The sequence below is a fragment of the Pygoscelis adeliae genome, unplaced genomic scaffold (assembly GCF_000699105.1).
Source record: "Pygoscelis adeliae isolate BGI_AS28 unplaced genomic scaffold, ASM69910v1 Scaffold120, whole genome shotgun sequence".
Taxonomy (NCBI): Eukaryota; Metazoa; Chordata; class Aves; order Sphenisciformes; family Spheniscidae; genus Pygoscelis; species Pygoscelis adeliae.
Genome location: NW_008824032.1, coordinates 8,266,536 through 8,280,843, shown reverse-complemented (window position 1 = coordinate 8,280,843; position 14,308 = coordinate 8,266,536). Strand labels below are relative to the sequence as shown.

Sequence of the window (14,308 nt, the reverse complement as noted above, 5' to 3'; positions counted from 1 at the left end):
GGGGCCGGGGATAGACGGCGTCAAGCCCCCCTATGGCTACATGGGCAAGAAGGGCAAGGCTGGCGGCGCCGTCTACGAGATGCCCGCGTTCACGGCAGAGCTCCTTACCCCCTTCCCCCGGGTCGGGGTGCCCGTGAAGTTCGACAAGCTCCTCTACAACGGCCGGCAGAACTACAACCCCCAGACGGGGATCTTCACCTGCGAGATCCCCGGCGTCTACTACTTCGCCTACCACGTCCACTGTAAAGGGGCCAGCGTCTGGGTGGCGTTGTTCAAGAACAACGAGGCGCTGATGTACACCTACGACGAGTACAAGAAGGGCTTCCTGGACCAGGCTTCGGGCAGCGCCGTTGTCCAGCTGATGCACGGAGACAAGGTTTATGTTCAAATGCCATCCGAGCAGGCGGCAGGACTCTATGCCGGGCAGTACGTTCATTCGTCTTTTTCAGGATATTTATTGTATCCCATGTAAAACAAAAACCAGACACATGCACATACACACAAAATCAAAACCTTTCTTCTCTGCTTCAAACTTTTATACCACGAAAGATGCATTTTATGACTGTTTCGGACCATCTTGTATTAAAAAAAAAAAATAAATACAAAGTTCAACATTATGCACAGCTAGTTATAAAAAAAAAAGGTGTGGTGAACATATCTAAAGATGTGTATCAGGTTCATAAACAGTTGTTTTGCACCCAAGGGGGACATATTAGCTGTACATTATATATTTCTGTGATGCCATGCTTACTTCATTTCACTCACAGTAATTCAGTACTAAGGTTCAAGTTCATTCTGTGTACGTCACTCACTCCTGTTGCATAGTTGACTGTTGCATTGATCATAGTTATGAGATGAAAACCAGTGACTTAAACCAGAGTAGGTCTGTCTCAAATTATATAGAAAAATTTGAGTGGCTTTTTATTTGTTTGGGTGGGGTTTTTTGGGGGGGTTTTTTGACAGCAGGTCTGCCTGACAAGCAAAGATTCTCTTAGCTGGAGACCTTTATTTCCCTTCCCCCCATATAAAATGTTCCTGCAGGTGTGTTTTTTTCCTGAACAATTTATTTATGATGGAAAAGGAGTACTGATGGTGTAGCTATTCTCCGCGAGCCTTCTCCGGCAGTCATTGGACCCAGAACGCCGCCACTGACTCCAGCAGGCGCCGGGTTCACCTCCAAATGCCACAGCACTCGAAAAGTCTCCATCTGCGTTTGCGCAGTTGAAGTAGGTGAGGTAGATCAGAGACAAAAACGAAGGGCTCCCCGTTCGCTTTGTGCCACGTGATTGAGACATCTTGGCCGACACGTGGCAATACAGCAGGGCGGTATAAATGCGCTGGGATTTCTGTGCTCGCGCTAAGAACCTGCGTCTGTTTGGCTTGTCAGAAGAGACGCGTATTCTGCCACTCAGCGAAAATTAAATCAGCGTACTCTTCAATGACTAGGCAAAGCAGAAGTAGCTCTGTTCGCTCATTAACTAGTTTGTTGTTCGAGATCAACCGGTAACTGTACCGGCACAATACTGATCACGCAAATTGATCCGAGAACTTCATTTTATAGAAAAGCTGATTTCCAATCCTTATTTATATGTTACCGGTTGTCAAGGAGAACCTGCAGGCCTCGATCTTTTCTGTGCGTGAGGAAAGCAACTTCTCTGCAAGAGCTGTCTGTTCATCCACGGTGCTAATCTCACCTCAAAAGTATTCGCTTCCGAAGGGCAGGGTACTTTGCTGTGGTTCCCTGTACAGTGCTGCACATCACACACTGTTACGCTAGTTGAAAGAGTTAAATACTCATCACTTCTTCAATGTCTTTAGCTAATGCTACCGCTTTTGATTCAAAAATGAACTAGATTTTTCATGCACAACTAAGATTGGATTTAACTGGCATTACCATTATTTAAATGCAGAGTTTAATGCAGTCTAACATTGACTAAGGACTCCAGTGATATAATGTGGTGCTTTATCTCAGAAATTTTATGGAACGGTGGCAGGAACGGACGGACAGTTTACCAGGCATTGGTGACTTTGGTGTGTTCCCAGAATATGAGATATGTCAAAAGCAAATAATTTTGTATTTAAAATTTTTGTACTGATTTGAAAAAAATATCTTATTAAATATCTTTAAAAAAAAAAAAATCCTGTCTTCATTCAGCAGAACTGCTGGAAGGAACATTCAACCCGCTGAATTCATACATCAGACCACAAGGACCCTCTGAAACCACTGACAGCCGGGTAGGAAAAAAAAACAGAAAGTGCGATACCCTTTTCTTTAGTTCCCCTCTACTGGCAAAACCTGCCCTAAGCCAGCGGGGGGGTAACGCGCTGTCCTGGCATCGCATTTCATGGGACAGCACGGCTGGGGCCGAGGGGAATGCGCAGAGCGAGGGGCTCCCGCAGGCGGGCTGTGGGGACGGGCGCCTGCTCAGCGCGAGCCGACGCAGGAGTGCAACTTAAAAAGGCACAGGGGCAGCGCCCAGGAAGCCAGGAAATCGGACGCCGTAGAGGTGTGCTGTCAAGGGTTTGTGCTCGCCTAAAAAGCCAGAGCTGGCTGCCCAGGCTGGGAGATGCACGCCACCCCCCTGGCTCTCCTTGCGATCTGAAAACAGCTTTTCCCACTCCTCCCCCTCCCCGTTTTTTCACCTGCAGCAAAAACCTAGTGTGAAAGCGGCAACGTATTTGCCACTGACCTACATTACTATTCAACTCTGGCTCCGTTGCAGGGAGCAAATGATAATCCACAGTGCGGCTCCCCCGATCTCGCCTCAAAGACGGGCGTTTCCTCCAAGCTCGCCAACTCCTAAACTGTCAATACTAAAATGAATGCATTGAACACCTGCTTGTGTCAGGTCATCGTTTTCTAAATCTCCCTTAGACTCCCTGAAGCCGCTGGCTAAGCAACTCCCCAGCATCCCATTTTTACTGCACAGAGAGAAAGAGAAAACAAAACATGAGCAAAGTATCGCAATCAGCGTCCCTCACTTTCTATCTGAAGTCTTCCGCCACAGACCATCTTCTTAGTTAAACGTCTTGTAATTAAAAAAACATGAAAAATTAAAATTGGGAGGATGCTGCTCTCGATCTTACCCACAAAAACTCTGTCCCAGTTTTGCTTTCACTCAGCCTGGAGCGAGATCTCCACCCGCAGTTCAGCTCAGCCTACCTAGGTTCAAAAACTTTCAGCTCCGTTTGCTCTACTAAGCACCAAAGGCCGTTCCGAAACTCAATGCCGTATGTGACAACGCTGTATGTACTTTACACAGCATTAATAATGGGGCTGGGCACAGGCGCGCATCCGCACACACACAGAGCAATGACCTTGCAAAAATAAGCCTGAGGGCACCGTCTTTAATGCTGTTTATTCACAGGAAAATAATCTCTTTCCGTTTGTAGCATTCAAAATTTCACTTGAAACAATGTCAACACTCGTAAGAACGTCATCAAAATACAGCCAGCGCTTTAAAGGCATATAAAACTTAAGACAAATGGCAAACAATGTAAGTATTTACCGATACCAAAACCAGACGTTGAGCTTCGTGTGTTCTTAAATATCAGATTCCACTTAAGATATTTATACTACCTCCTAGGGCATTGTTAAAAAGGAAAGCGTGGCATAGGAAACAAGAGGTACCACACACTGATTATTAAACACCGGAGTTGTGATTCTGTATTATCATCACCAAGTCACTGGAAATGTCATTTAGTAATAGCCTTTAGGCACTCTGAGTCGTATTTAGTGCAATAGTTTGTGACCTTCCTTCTTAAGTCGTATCTCCGTACTTCCCTTAATTATTACAGCAGAGGAAAAAAATACTTTCCCTGACAGAAAAAACAAACAAAAAACCCCCTAAAAGTCTGAGCCAAAGAGAGCTTTCGGCTGACGCGTGTCATCCTGCCTGTTTTGTGCGTACTGTGGTACCTTAGAGCTGAGTCTTTCTGACGGTGCAGCATTTTGAGGGGAGCGGCAGATAAAATGCAGGAGCACCTTTGCTGTAGGATGCCACTGTCTTGAAATTCAGCAGGCTGCTGGAGAACAGGACGGCGGAAGAAGGAAGAATTGCATCCGACTTTGCAATTGACACAGGAAGAAAATCGATGGGAGACGCTGGCTACCTATATAGTTACACCGTTACCAGAGATGGAAATAAAGCCAGCCCTGGGATTCAAAATTGGCAGCTTCACTGCTGCTGCTGCGATAAAAAAAATGGGGTAGCTTTTAAAGGGAAGTTTCAGCGCAGAGATTTCATTTTCAGGAATGGCAAAAAATGGAAAAAGACAATCTTAATAGCAGCTCGCTCTCAGAAAAGGTCAAAGTATTTGGAGTTAGCATTATTGCTTTTTTCAAAGAGCCCCAAGGCAAGTCTTTGGTATTGCAAAACGCCTGTGAAAACGCGTGCCCGGACAGAAGAGCCACTGTGATCTGTGGGCATTACTGAGAAACGCGCTGCGTGTCGGTATTCTTGCCTGCATGAAGTTAGTGTAAAAGCGGTACCCGTCCTCAAGACAGGGTATGACTTGTAGCAGAAATGACTGTGCGAAGCGGGTGACGGAGCAGGGCTGGTGTACACAGAATCCTACCAAAACGTCTTACGGGGGTGGTGGTGGTGGTAATGAATCACTTGGGTCACCGCTTACTATTGAAAAGCTACTGGCCTGCAAGCTGTGCTTTCAAAAAAACATAGTACCTTGTGGTTTATCAACGGTATCAGCTCTTGGCTCGGTCCCCAGTGAACAGGTCTGGCTCTAAATGTCACTCAGTCACCCTGGGACAGTAACCCTGGCATACGCAGACTTGACGTCCCTGCGGCAGCACAGAAGTGGGGGAAAAAGATCCCCGGGAGTACTGTTTAATTTCAAAAATAAATCAGTCATACAAATGGGGAGGCTTATTAAGAAATAAAAAGGAGCAGCCGATGAGGATAAATGCTTGTAGACAACATATTAAATGCATTGAGACTATCAAGTATTATTAAAAAAAAATAATCCTAGGGAGACAAAGCTGATGTAGTAAAAAAAAAAAAAAAAGAGTTTATCTTAAATAAAAGAGTTGGGGGGGGGGGGGGGTACAATTTCTTTGCCATGAAGCCTTTTTTCCAATTATTTTGGGGGGATTCTAATTGTAACAGAACAAAACCCAAAAAAAGGCAGAAAACCTCCTAGGAAAGTTAGGAGAAGGAATCAGTTTAGATTAGTGGGAAGAATATCTCCGGAGAGGAAATAAAGCAGAGAAAATAACCACATCCTCAGAACCACAGCTCCCTACCTGCCTACCCTGCCCCCTGGATGGGGGTGGAGAAGCAGAAGGAAGCAGCCTGCACCGTTACAAGAACCAGGCACTGGGAGGAGAGAGCAAATTCAACAGCTCTCCTGGAAAAAATCCTCTCAGTCAGCGTACTGCGTGACATTAGACGGACGGGGCTGGATCTGTGGCGGGAGCCCGTGGGAGAGCTGGGGGGCCCGGCTCCAGGAGCCAGCACGGGTTTCGAGGGGGAAGAGGCAGCCCTCTGCTTCTGCCTGGCACTGCTCTCAACAGAGCCCGAGATCCACCAAGGACTTCTACGCAGAGAGCTCGGACACCACCACGACCTTTGCAAAAAGCCTTACCTCGGCATTTTTTTTTCATGTGGAATTGCTGTTGTCAGTAGTCTAAATCACTGCAGGTCTGGGGCTGCAGAGTCACATACAAACCTTTTTAATTAACTGAGATAATCATGAGAAATAAATGCTGGTAGAGACAAAGACAGTAGCGCCACTGTTTTCTGATGCAAAACCCCACCTGACTGTATTCAGATTTTTAAACAAAGATCTCCTCAAAGCCTCAGAAATGTGCACGTTCAAAAAAAAAAAGAAAAAAGCAAACACAAATAACTGAGTAAGAGCCCTTCTGCCACCTGGTGAAGAAATTCTGGTTTCCTCCAATTCCACCACCAGAGTCACCTGCTCCGGTGCCCCAGGACCTCCCGCGCTCCCCTCTCCTCCACGCTCTCGCCTGCCGCCCTGCGCACGGCTGGACCAAACCAAGGGCCCCCCCCTGCAGCGTCACCTGCCGCAGCTGGGCCCAGGGAACACGCATCCAGCTGGCAGGACACCGTGGCACTGCCTGTCCCTTGCTGGGGACACGTCTGGGTCCTTCCCCACGCCCTGCCACAGATTTTTTATGACATCCGGAGTTATTTCAGACACGTCCAATTTGCTTGAAACGGACCAAAGCTCAGGAGTCATGAGGGGAAGACACAAGCCTCCTCCCCTGCGGCTGTGGCTCCCCTCCAATTCACACTGCCCTCACCAATTCCCAAACGGCAGAGCCAAGGCGCTAAAGAGGGAGATGAGAACTACGGGGCGGTGGGGTTTTTTTTAAATACCTATTGCACCCTGCAAGAGAAATAGGAAAAAAGAAAGACGACTCTTTGGTCACTTCAATGCTTATTCCTCTACATTGCTACAGCAAAGAAATTGTGTTCAGTACTCTTGTAATCCTCAGCTTCTGAAAACACACATACCGTGCCCTTAACCTTCTAGAGGTTTTTATTCACACTGTAATTGTTTGCGCTGCTCCTAAACATACTAAAACTCTCAATATAATTTTTATTAAACAGCGGCAAAGGTTTTTCTACCGACTTTGAAGACCTTTTTTTGTTTGTTTTTTGAAGTGGACTTCTTTGTGCTTTCTTTAGGCGTGATTGATCAAGATAACCACAAGATCTTCAAGCAAATCTGCCACAATTTAAAAAAAAATAGTATATATACACACCCTATGAGAGAATTGGAACAGCGTATTACTTGTTCGTCTTTGACGGTTATCAAGGGCATGCCCAGGCAGATTTAACTTATTCAGCAGGCTTGTCCGAGACAAACCACTACAGGAAACATAAACATCCCATTAAATGTTTCAATTAAAATCCTGCGTAAGTTCCCACCGCTAAATGATTTAGTTCAGCCACATCCTTTAAACCTAAATGTCAAGACCGAAGAGGTGAACAGAAGCCAAATGATAATTCAGCTGAGGTACATCCTGGATATTCCCTAGCACACTCTACTGCCAAAAAGGGGAACATTCATTGCTCATATTGATGCATTTCAAAGTGGAAACGCACTACAGCATCTGAGAAAGGAGATTGCGCCCGTTTGCAAAAATACACCTCGATTCTTGGGGAGCCAACAGAAAGATACATGAGATCCTGTCCTGGAGATCTAGGAATCCAACAAGCGTTGGCTCTAAATCTGAAGTCAGGCGTGAACATCTCTGTCCCCGCTCACGTTTCTGTTGTGGTCTGGGGGAAGCGGCTGACACGCAGGTAGTTTGGACAACTCTTCAGTCTTCATACTCCCTCTTTTCTGACTCAAGTCACCCACTGTACAATTTATTGGACGCACAGCACGGAGAGTATGGTTTTCCATAAAGCGGGTACAACATGAGCACTGTCAATACCAGCATCTCCAGAAATCGGACCGAAGGGTCTTCACCTTCAGCAAAGGCAGACAGCAGCTCAGAGTCGATGGCCAGTGCAGAAGCTGTGGCTTCTTTGCTGAAGATGGACGTCCCCTCCCCAGGAGTAGGGCAGACCAAAACCTGTACGTTCTGTATGTTCCCCCTCCTCCCAAACACACAGTAATGATTTTTAGGCACTGTTTTAAAGCCATTTTCATACTACAAGACAGACATTCAAGACTTTACATCCATCTACTAATTAAACAGCGGTCATCTCAGTTTCTTGACAGTGTAACCCTTTCGGAGGACAACATCAGAAACAAAAGTATTCCAGAGAAGTAATCATTTGGAAAGAGTTCTTGCTGATAAATAAGTGATGTGCATCACATTTTTATGTATCCCTGATACTTTCAGCTGAAAGTTTCATGGTTTTCCCATTATTAAATAGCTTCACAGAAATTCAGTTAACTCTGTTTGCAAAAGTCCATTACCCTCAGGCTTAGAAGAAGCTTCTGCCTTGGTGAGGTTTCTGTGCTCCTTTTAAACAGTAAACAGTTATGCTGCACTTAAAAAATAAAAATGTCATACAAAAAATAAAAATTTTTCAAATCTTAAAAATAGTGATTGTTCTTCGTATTTTCCATTCAGCTTTCACGTCAAATTGACCACAAAGTTCTTGTCTATAAGCTTCTTCAAAAATTTCTGCTCAGCGTTGATGTTGTGGTATTCGTTCTAAAGAGATGCGAGAGGACAATAAAAAAAAAAATTAAATTCAAATTATTACCAGAAGCAGCACTTCGCTGTTCTTTCCTTTTAATTACCTGTGAAACTTGGAAGACGCTAAGAGTAGAAAAGCTCTGGGGAAAAGACTTCTTAGCAAAGGCTGTAGCACAGTCTCCCAAGAAGACCGGTGAGCGACTCTGGAGCACTCAAAACTAGATTAGATTTTCCATTAGGACACAAACCAAAAGGGGTGATCCTTCAGTGGCCAGGATGGGCGAGACGTGGGTCTCACAGAAGTCCTTCCATTACTAACTCTCCCAACTCCTCCCCGTGCTTAGAGGGAACAGCTGCATAACCACATCTACAGCGCACGCAGCCAGAAAATGACTAATTCTCGAAGCTCAGTGCAGGTTCTTGAAAAGCACGCATCAGGCACTCGTCAATCGGATGCATCCTGCCAATCCGTTTCAACCAGCCAAAACCAACCCACCCTCTGTGCTGTATCCAGATCCTGGATACACAAGAGACCACTGAGGTTAGTGGAGGACAGCACAAGGGAAGTAAGTTTACTGACAATCTTAGACACTGAATCCAGTAAATTAAAATGAATAAGAATACTGCATAAAAGATTATACATATATAATATTTACAACTTAATGCCACTAAAGAATTAATGATAAGGTTTTTGTTTAGTAGTTTGTTTTTTAAAGTTTCAAGATTTTAGGAAACTTATGGATGTCTATTCAACTAGCGATCAACCTTACCCAAGCTTGGTATACGTTGCAAAAAAGCACCTGCAGAGAGGAGCCTCAAAATGAAGAGAGTTCAGTGTCAGAGGAAAATTATCTCAGAGCAGCAGGCACCTAGGAGTCCTCAGAGAGACATGAGAGGCTCCTACAGGCATTGCCCCTACCCTTCCTCTTCAGAAAAGGGAGGACGAGAGAAAATGGTCCCCACATGCGCTGGGCATGCACATGGAAGAGAAAACTGTTCACATTGAGGTAAAGGGCTGAGATGGAGTTGCTCGGAGTACAGAGCTGAAGACGAGCAGAGACAAAAGAAAACCGAGGCATGACGGTAGCAAAGCAGGAGGGAGGAGAAGGCATCCCTGATGTTTGCCAGCCTCCTGCTGCTCCCTCTCCTGGTGAGTTGTGGCTTCGCCCTCCTGGAAGCAGTTCCTTCTCTTCCTAACGCGTGCCGCCCCCCACCCCCGCCCCCCAAGAGCTGCTTTTCTTTTCTGCTTTCAAGTTCTGAAATTCAGTTCTTTTCCTAACTGCAAGTTTGTAGGTCTTAACTCCTTCCATTTCCTTTTGCTCTTCTTTCTCTTTTTTAAGAAGTTTGGTGACTATGACAACTTGTGCAAGTAGGTGCCAAGGAAAAAAGAGAACGCGAACAGAAACAACGCTATTCATGTTCTGACAGTGCTAGCAAATACGCCTCTATGCACAAGAGCTGCGTCGCCTAAGGGTAACGCCAGCAAAGCAAAACAGAACATACAAATGGACGTATCTCATGCAGACGTTGCAGAATATGGTGTAGCACAAGGGACACAAATACCGTTATCCACATTTTTCAGAAACAAAAGCAGAGATGAAGAGCTTCAAGCAATGTTAACCCATGAGCAGCTGAACCAGGAGAAGACGGGAGGCCTTTCTGACCGGCAGTCCGCACACTTATATCTATATTGAATTGTCTTCCCCAGTTACCAGCTGTATTTCTCTCAGCACAAACGGGTGTTTGTTACCTTCATCATTTGAGACATTGTGTCGTTGCCGTAGTAGTGCAAAGAACCATTTCTGTCAGTGAAGTCGTACTTGAAGCCTGCCAGGTGAACTTCATGGCATATGTGAAATGCTAGTGTAATGGCAATTAGCCCCGTGGTTGGATGCTTGGGTTTCTAAAACGAAACAGAAAGAGCACACATGTATAAATAACTGGCAGCTTGACGGGAACAGCAAACCTAAGGACGAAGACAGCGGAAATCAGGCAGCCTGGCTCTTCTACAGATGTCTGGGTTTGTAGTTTGCTCCCCTCGTGTCTCGTAAGGACTGCCCGCAGGTTTTCCATGACCGGGGTGTCTGCCATGTCGGCCTTCCCTGGGATTCTCCGGTTTCTAGTGAGGGCTGAGCCCATACTGTAGCCCTGCCTTCCGCATAGGCATCAGGAGGGTCTCCCCATCCCCCTGCTCAGCAACCTACTTTCATGAAACTGGTAAGGCTTCAATATATTGGAAACGATTTCACCTTCTCAAATTTGATGAATTAGCAGATGTGTTCAGAAGTTTCTAGATGATGGCGATACAGACAAACAGAACAACATGACATGCCTCAAATCTTCGTAACACCAAACTAAAAAACCATGAATGCTACTGTTACATAAATTTGGCTGTATTTGAACTTTTTCAAAGCAGGGAAATCCCAGAAGAACACGGCTTTAGACCTTCCCCCACTATTTCCATTAGAAGAAAAGAAACAGTGGATAAAATTTCTTATTTCTCCCTATGGTAAGATAGCTCAGAAGTCAATGCAATGTAAAATATCAAGAGCAGGTCATAAACAGGTTTTAACTCTGCAAAATTAAGAGAGCACCTAACCGAAAATTAGTATTTCTTACGAAAGCATAGAACAATTCATTGCAACCATCTGTCCTATCTTGTGATCAAGTACGACTGTTTTAGCAGCAGCAGTGGCTAAAATGATCTGGGGAAGTAAGTGAGGCACGATTTGTAGAGAGAGGTGAACTCTTTCATTAGACCAACAGATGAAGCCGAGGGGAAAAAGTGTCCCCAGAAATGGGCAAAATTTTCAGGCACTAATGCCCTTCTTAGCTAAAATAACAATTTTCTCAGAGACCAAATGAGCCACACACTTTCGGCTGCTGAAATCAAACCTCAAACTGAGCACAAAATCACATCCTTTTTTGAACTCTTACCCAAGGCTCAGTTCATTTGCCTCTGAAAAACAAAGTAGGCAAACCAGTACTGGACGACTCTGTACAGAGAGAAGGCAGATACACTCAACGATACAGAAAAATACTCTTCTGTATTGTATGATAAAAGAACAAATCCCCAGGAAAAAGTTACCAACATCAGCTCTGTAAGCCTAATTAAAGTCACAGAATTGAACTATCGCCTTTTACATAAGACTTTTTTGGTACCTTTATACAATCCCTGGAGTACTCCAGAAATAACATCAACTTAAAATGCACGCCGTTGCCCAGGGCTCCTGCCAGTTAGCAAAATAACTTTCTGCCCTGGGGACCCAATATCATAAACTTAGTGGTGACTCTGTTGCAATGTCCATACTAAACAGGACCGCAAAATTACGGCAGGGAAGCTACATGTCAGGCTTAGTGCTACTTGGAAATATCAGGAATATCACAGGTTGCAACTAGCTCTGTTTACCTTTGGCCATCATAAAGTTCACCTCAAAAGAATATACTAAAAAAAAAGCAACGCTACTTTTAAAATGTATTATCACGCTAGCGCCCTAGCAATATCCAGACATCCTCGGCCCGTAATGAAATTTGTTCAGCCAGTCACGTTTCATGGGAATAGGCACAGCCTTGAAATAACTCTGCAGCCCTTTCTGACTTCAGTGCTGCTGGGGCAAGACATCCAATTTTACAGTTGTTCTTCCCGGCTCTGCTAACGCCATCGCAGTTGCTAACAAAGAAACGGAGATGCTTGCTGGACTACGCACAAATGCACGCACAGGGAACGTGAGACAGGCTTAATGGAAAAGGTAGAGAGAGCAGGGAAAGCAATAGTGGTCTTCGGCGTCTCCTGCAGGCAGAGAGGGCTGAAGCACAGGACAGCGAAGGCAGCAGCAGCCCTCCCCAGGGACGCGCTACAGGACAGAGGGCTCCAAAGTGGGTCCTGCAAAAGGCTGCCCTGCCAGTGGGAACCCCCGAGGCATGACCTGCAGCTTAACCGAGCTGTGCCAGAGCGACTGCAGATGTGCAGGCTCCCAGCCACGGCCCACCTCTGAGATGGGAGGAAAAGCGAGGAAAAGCATGCCTGAGCTTGACTATTGCTGCCGCCGGGGACGAAGGGGCTGCAAAACCCCTGGGATGGAGCAAGTGGGATGTGGAGGTGGCGGAAAGGGGCTCCAAGCACGGACGTGCTCTGCCACAGCTCTGGGCAGGGGCGCCCAGCAAGCAGGAGAGGAGCAGAGGGCACGCACGCTGCTCAAGGCAACTGAAGGGCCTGTGCCTCCATACCAGCTCCAGGACACCACGCATCTCTCTTCGGCTCACTGCCAGCACTGGTCTTTTACTCCCACTGAGAGGGGAGCACAGGAAGAGACAGGAGGGATTTCTGGAGTCATGGAGACCACAGATGTTCTGTGGCCCTTTAGGAGATAGTTAGGCACCCAACTACTATGCCGCTCTCTTCTCACCCTCAGCTGAAGAGCTGAAATACCATGGAGCCCCGGCAAGCACACAGCCAAACTGGGTATTCCAGTTTGAGAGTTAACAAGGGAGGAAAAAACCACTAGCAGGCTCAAGAAAAGAAAGAAATTTAAAAAACAGAAAAGGAAAAAAAAAAGCCACAAAAATTCCCAAAAAGCAAGAAAAAAATCTCAACTCCATCAAATATGAGAAAGATTAGACCAGAAAAAAGTTGCGGTAGGTACTCCACAGTGACAGCCTGTCAAACGTTTCCACACATGTCAGTTGGCTGATCCCAGCGAAGTAGCTCTGTGCAACAATGTGACCCCAGGGAACCATATTTTGTGCTAAACAGCACATGGTCGGTCCTGACTGCACAAGGGAGGTCTCCAGCTTGAAGTCTTACCTTTCATCAGAAACATTCTTCAGTCATAAACTGACAGTTAAAATGTATTTTTATGTCCAAATTGTCGGTTAACTCATTACAATGCTTGGCATCAAACCAGTAAGCGCAAGAATGCTGCTAGGCAGGTGTCATTAGCGGGGGGCTGGAATATCCTGTATGCTCCCTAGTCCCTACCCACCCCCAGCAGCATGAAATTGCAGCAGTGTTAAAATTACTGGGTTGTTGGGTTTTTGGGGTTTGGCTTTGGTTTTTGTTTGGTGTGGGGGTTTTTTGGTTTGTCATTTTGTGGTTTGTGTGGGTTGGTTTTTTTGGTTTTTTGTTTTTTGGGGGGTTTGGGGGGGGCTTTTTGTTGGTGGGGTTTATTTCGTAGGTTTTTTTGTTTGTTTGTTTTTTAAGAAAAACTATAGAACACCCTACCTTTAATAATTCAAGACTCCTTAATATTTCTAAAGGCTCTTTGGATCTGCCATGTTCCAATGCCTGTCTGCTTTTCCCAATTTTGTAAAAGGCGTTATTATCTGTCTGCAAAAACAGTCTCATTTAGTACTAATTATAGAATCCATAAAAAGATATTTTTGACATACAAGGCTACCCGCTCTCTTTCTGGATTCCATTTCCCCATCTTTTTTGATGACCACCTAAATGCAAACTAATGCAATGTGAACCTAAAAGATGTTCTAACATAGTCCACTATATAAAGAGGTAATTACCTCTGAGTACATATTTAGTTGCACAAAACTAAAAGGCACAGAAGAAAAAAGCCTACCTCCTTTTTGGGAAACCTTGTTGGGAAACGAAGCCATTCATAAGCTGTTTTTCTGGTGATGCTGGGATCAAGAATCCTGATTTGACTAGATTTGTATATCATGTTCAGAGCCGGTTTCTTCCAAAAGCCTTTAGCACTCTGTAACAGGCAAGCAAATACACATTTTTAATGGCTATAAACAGTTCCATTTTGGTTTTACCAGAGTGAAATCCAAGAGCAGGAGACTGAGGAAGAAGAGGAGGAACGTTGAACCTCTCAAAGTTCAACAAAAACACATGCCAAATCGTGCTCCTGCAACAGGATAACCCGCTGCAGCAGCAGAGGCTGGGGCCGGCTGGCTGGAAAACAGCTTTGCAGAAAGGTCCCTGATGGACAACACGCACCAGCAGCGTGCCCTAGAGGCAGTACATGCTCATTGTGTGCTCGGCCACAGTAATAAAGAGCATAGAAAACAGGTAGACAGAAGTTCTCGTTCTCAAGTACTTTGCACTGTGCCTTTCTGCGGTCTCAGAAATGCTGTTTTGGGCTCCCCCCCATGCAAGAGAAAGTATCAAGCTGGGGCAAGCTCAGCAGAGGGCCGCTGAAACGGCCG

General features: G+C 45.5%; 2 protein-coding genes across 3 annotated transcripts in view; one reads left to right on the top strand and one right to left on the bottom strand.

Moving 5' to 3' along the window:
- The window catches only part of COL8A1 (collagen, type VIII, alpha 1), a 34,190-nt gene extending 32,129 nt beyond the window's left edge, over window positions 1-2,061 (top strand). The window contains exon 4 of the mRNA XM_009330658.1: window positions 3-2,061. Coding sequence (XP_009328933.1) covers window positions 3-472 — 470 coding nt within the window. The 3' untranslated portion in view covers window positions 473-2,061. The remainder of the gene's footprint in view (window positions 1-2) is intronic.
- Window positions 2,062-7,347: 5,286 nt separating this feature from the next.
- ST3GAL6 (ST3 beta-galactoside alpha-2,3-sialyltransferase 6) overlaps window positions 7,348-14,308 on the bottom strand; it is a 39,126-nt gene continuing 32,165 nt past the window's right edge. For both annotated transcript variants that reach the window (XM_009329729.1, XM_009329721.1), the window contains exons 9-11: window positions 13,717-13,854; window positions 9,897-10,049; window positions 7,348-8,161 (exon numbers count right to left, since the gene is read on the bottom strand). In XM_009329729.1, the coding sequence (XP_009328004.1) occupies window positions 8,081-8,161; window positions 9,897-10,049; window positions 13,717-13,854 (372 nt within the window). In that variant the 3' untranslated portion in view covers window positions 7,348-8,080. The remainder of the gene's footprint in view (window positions 8,162-9,896; window positions 10,050-13,716; window positions 13,855-14,308) is intronic.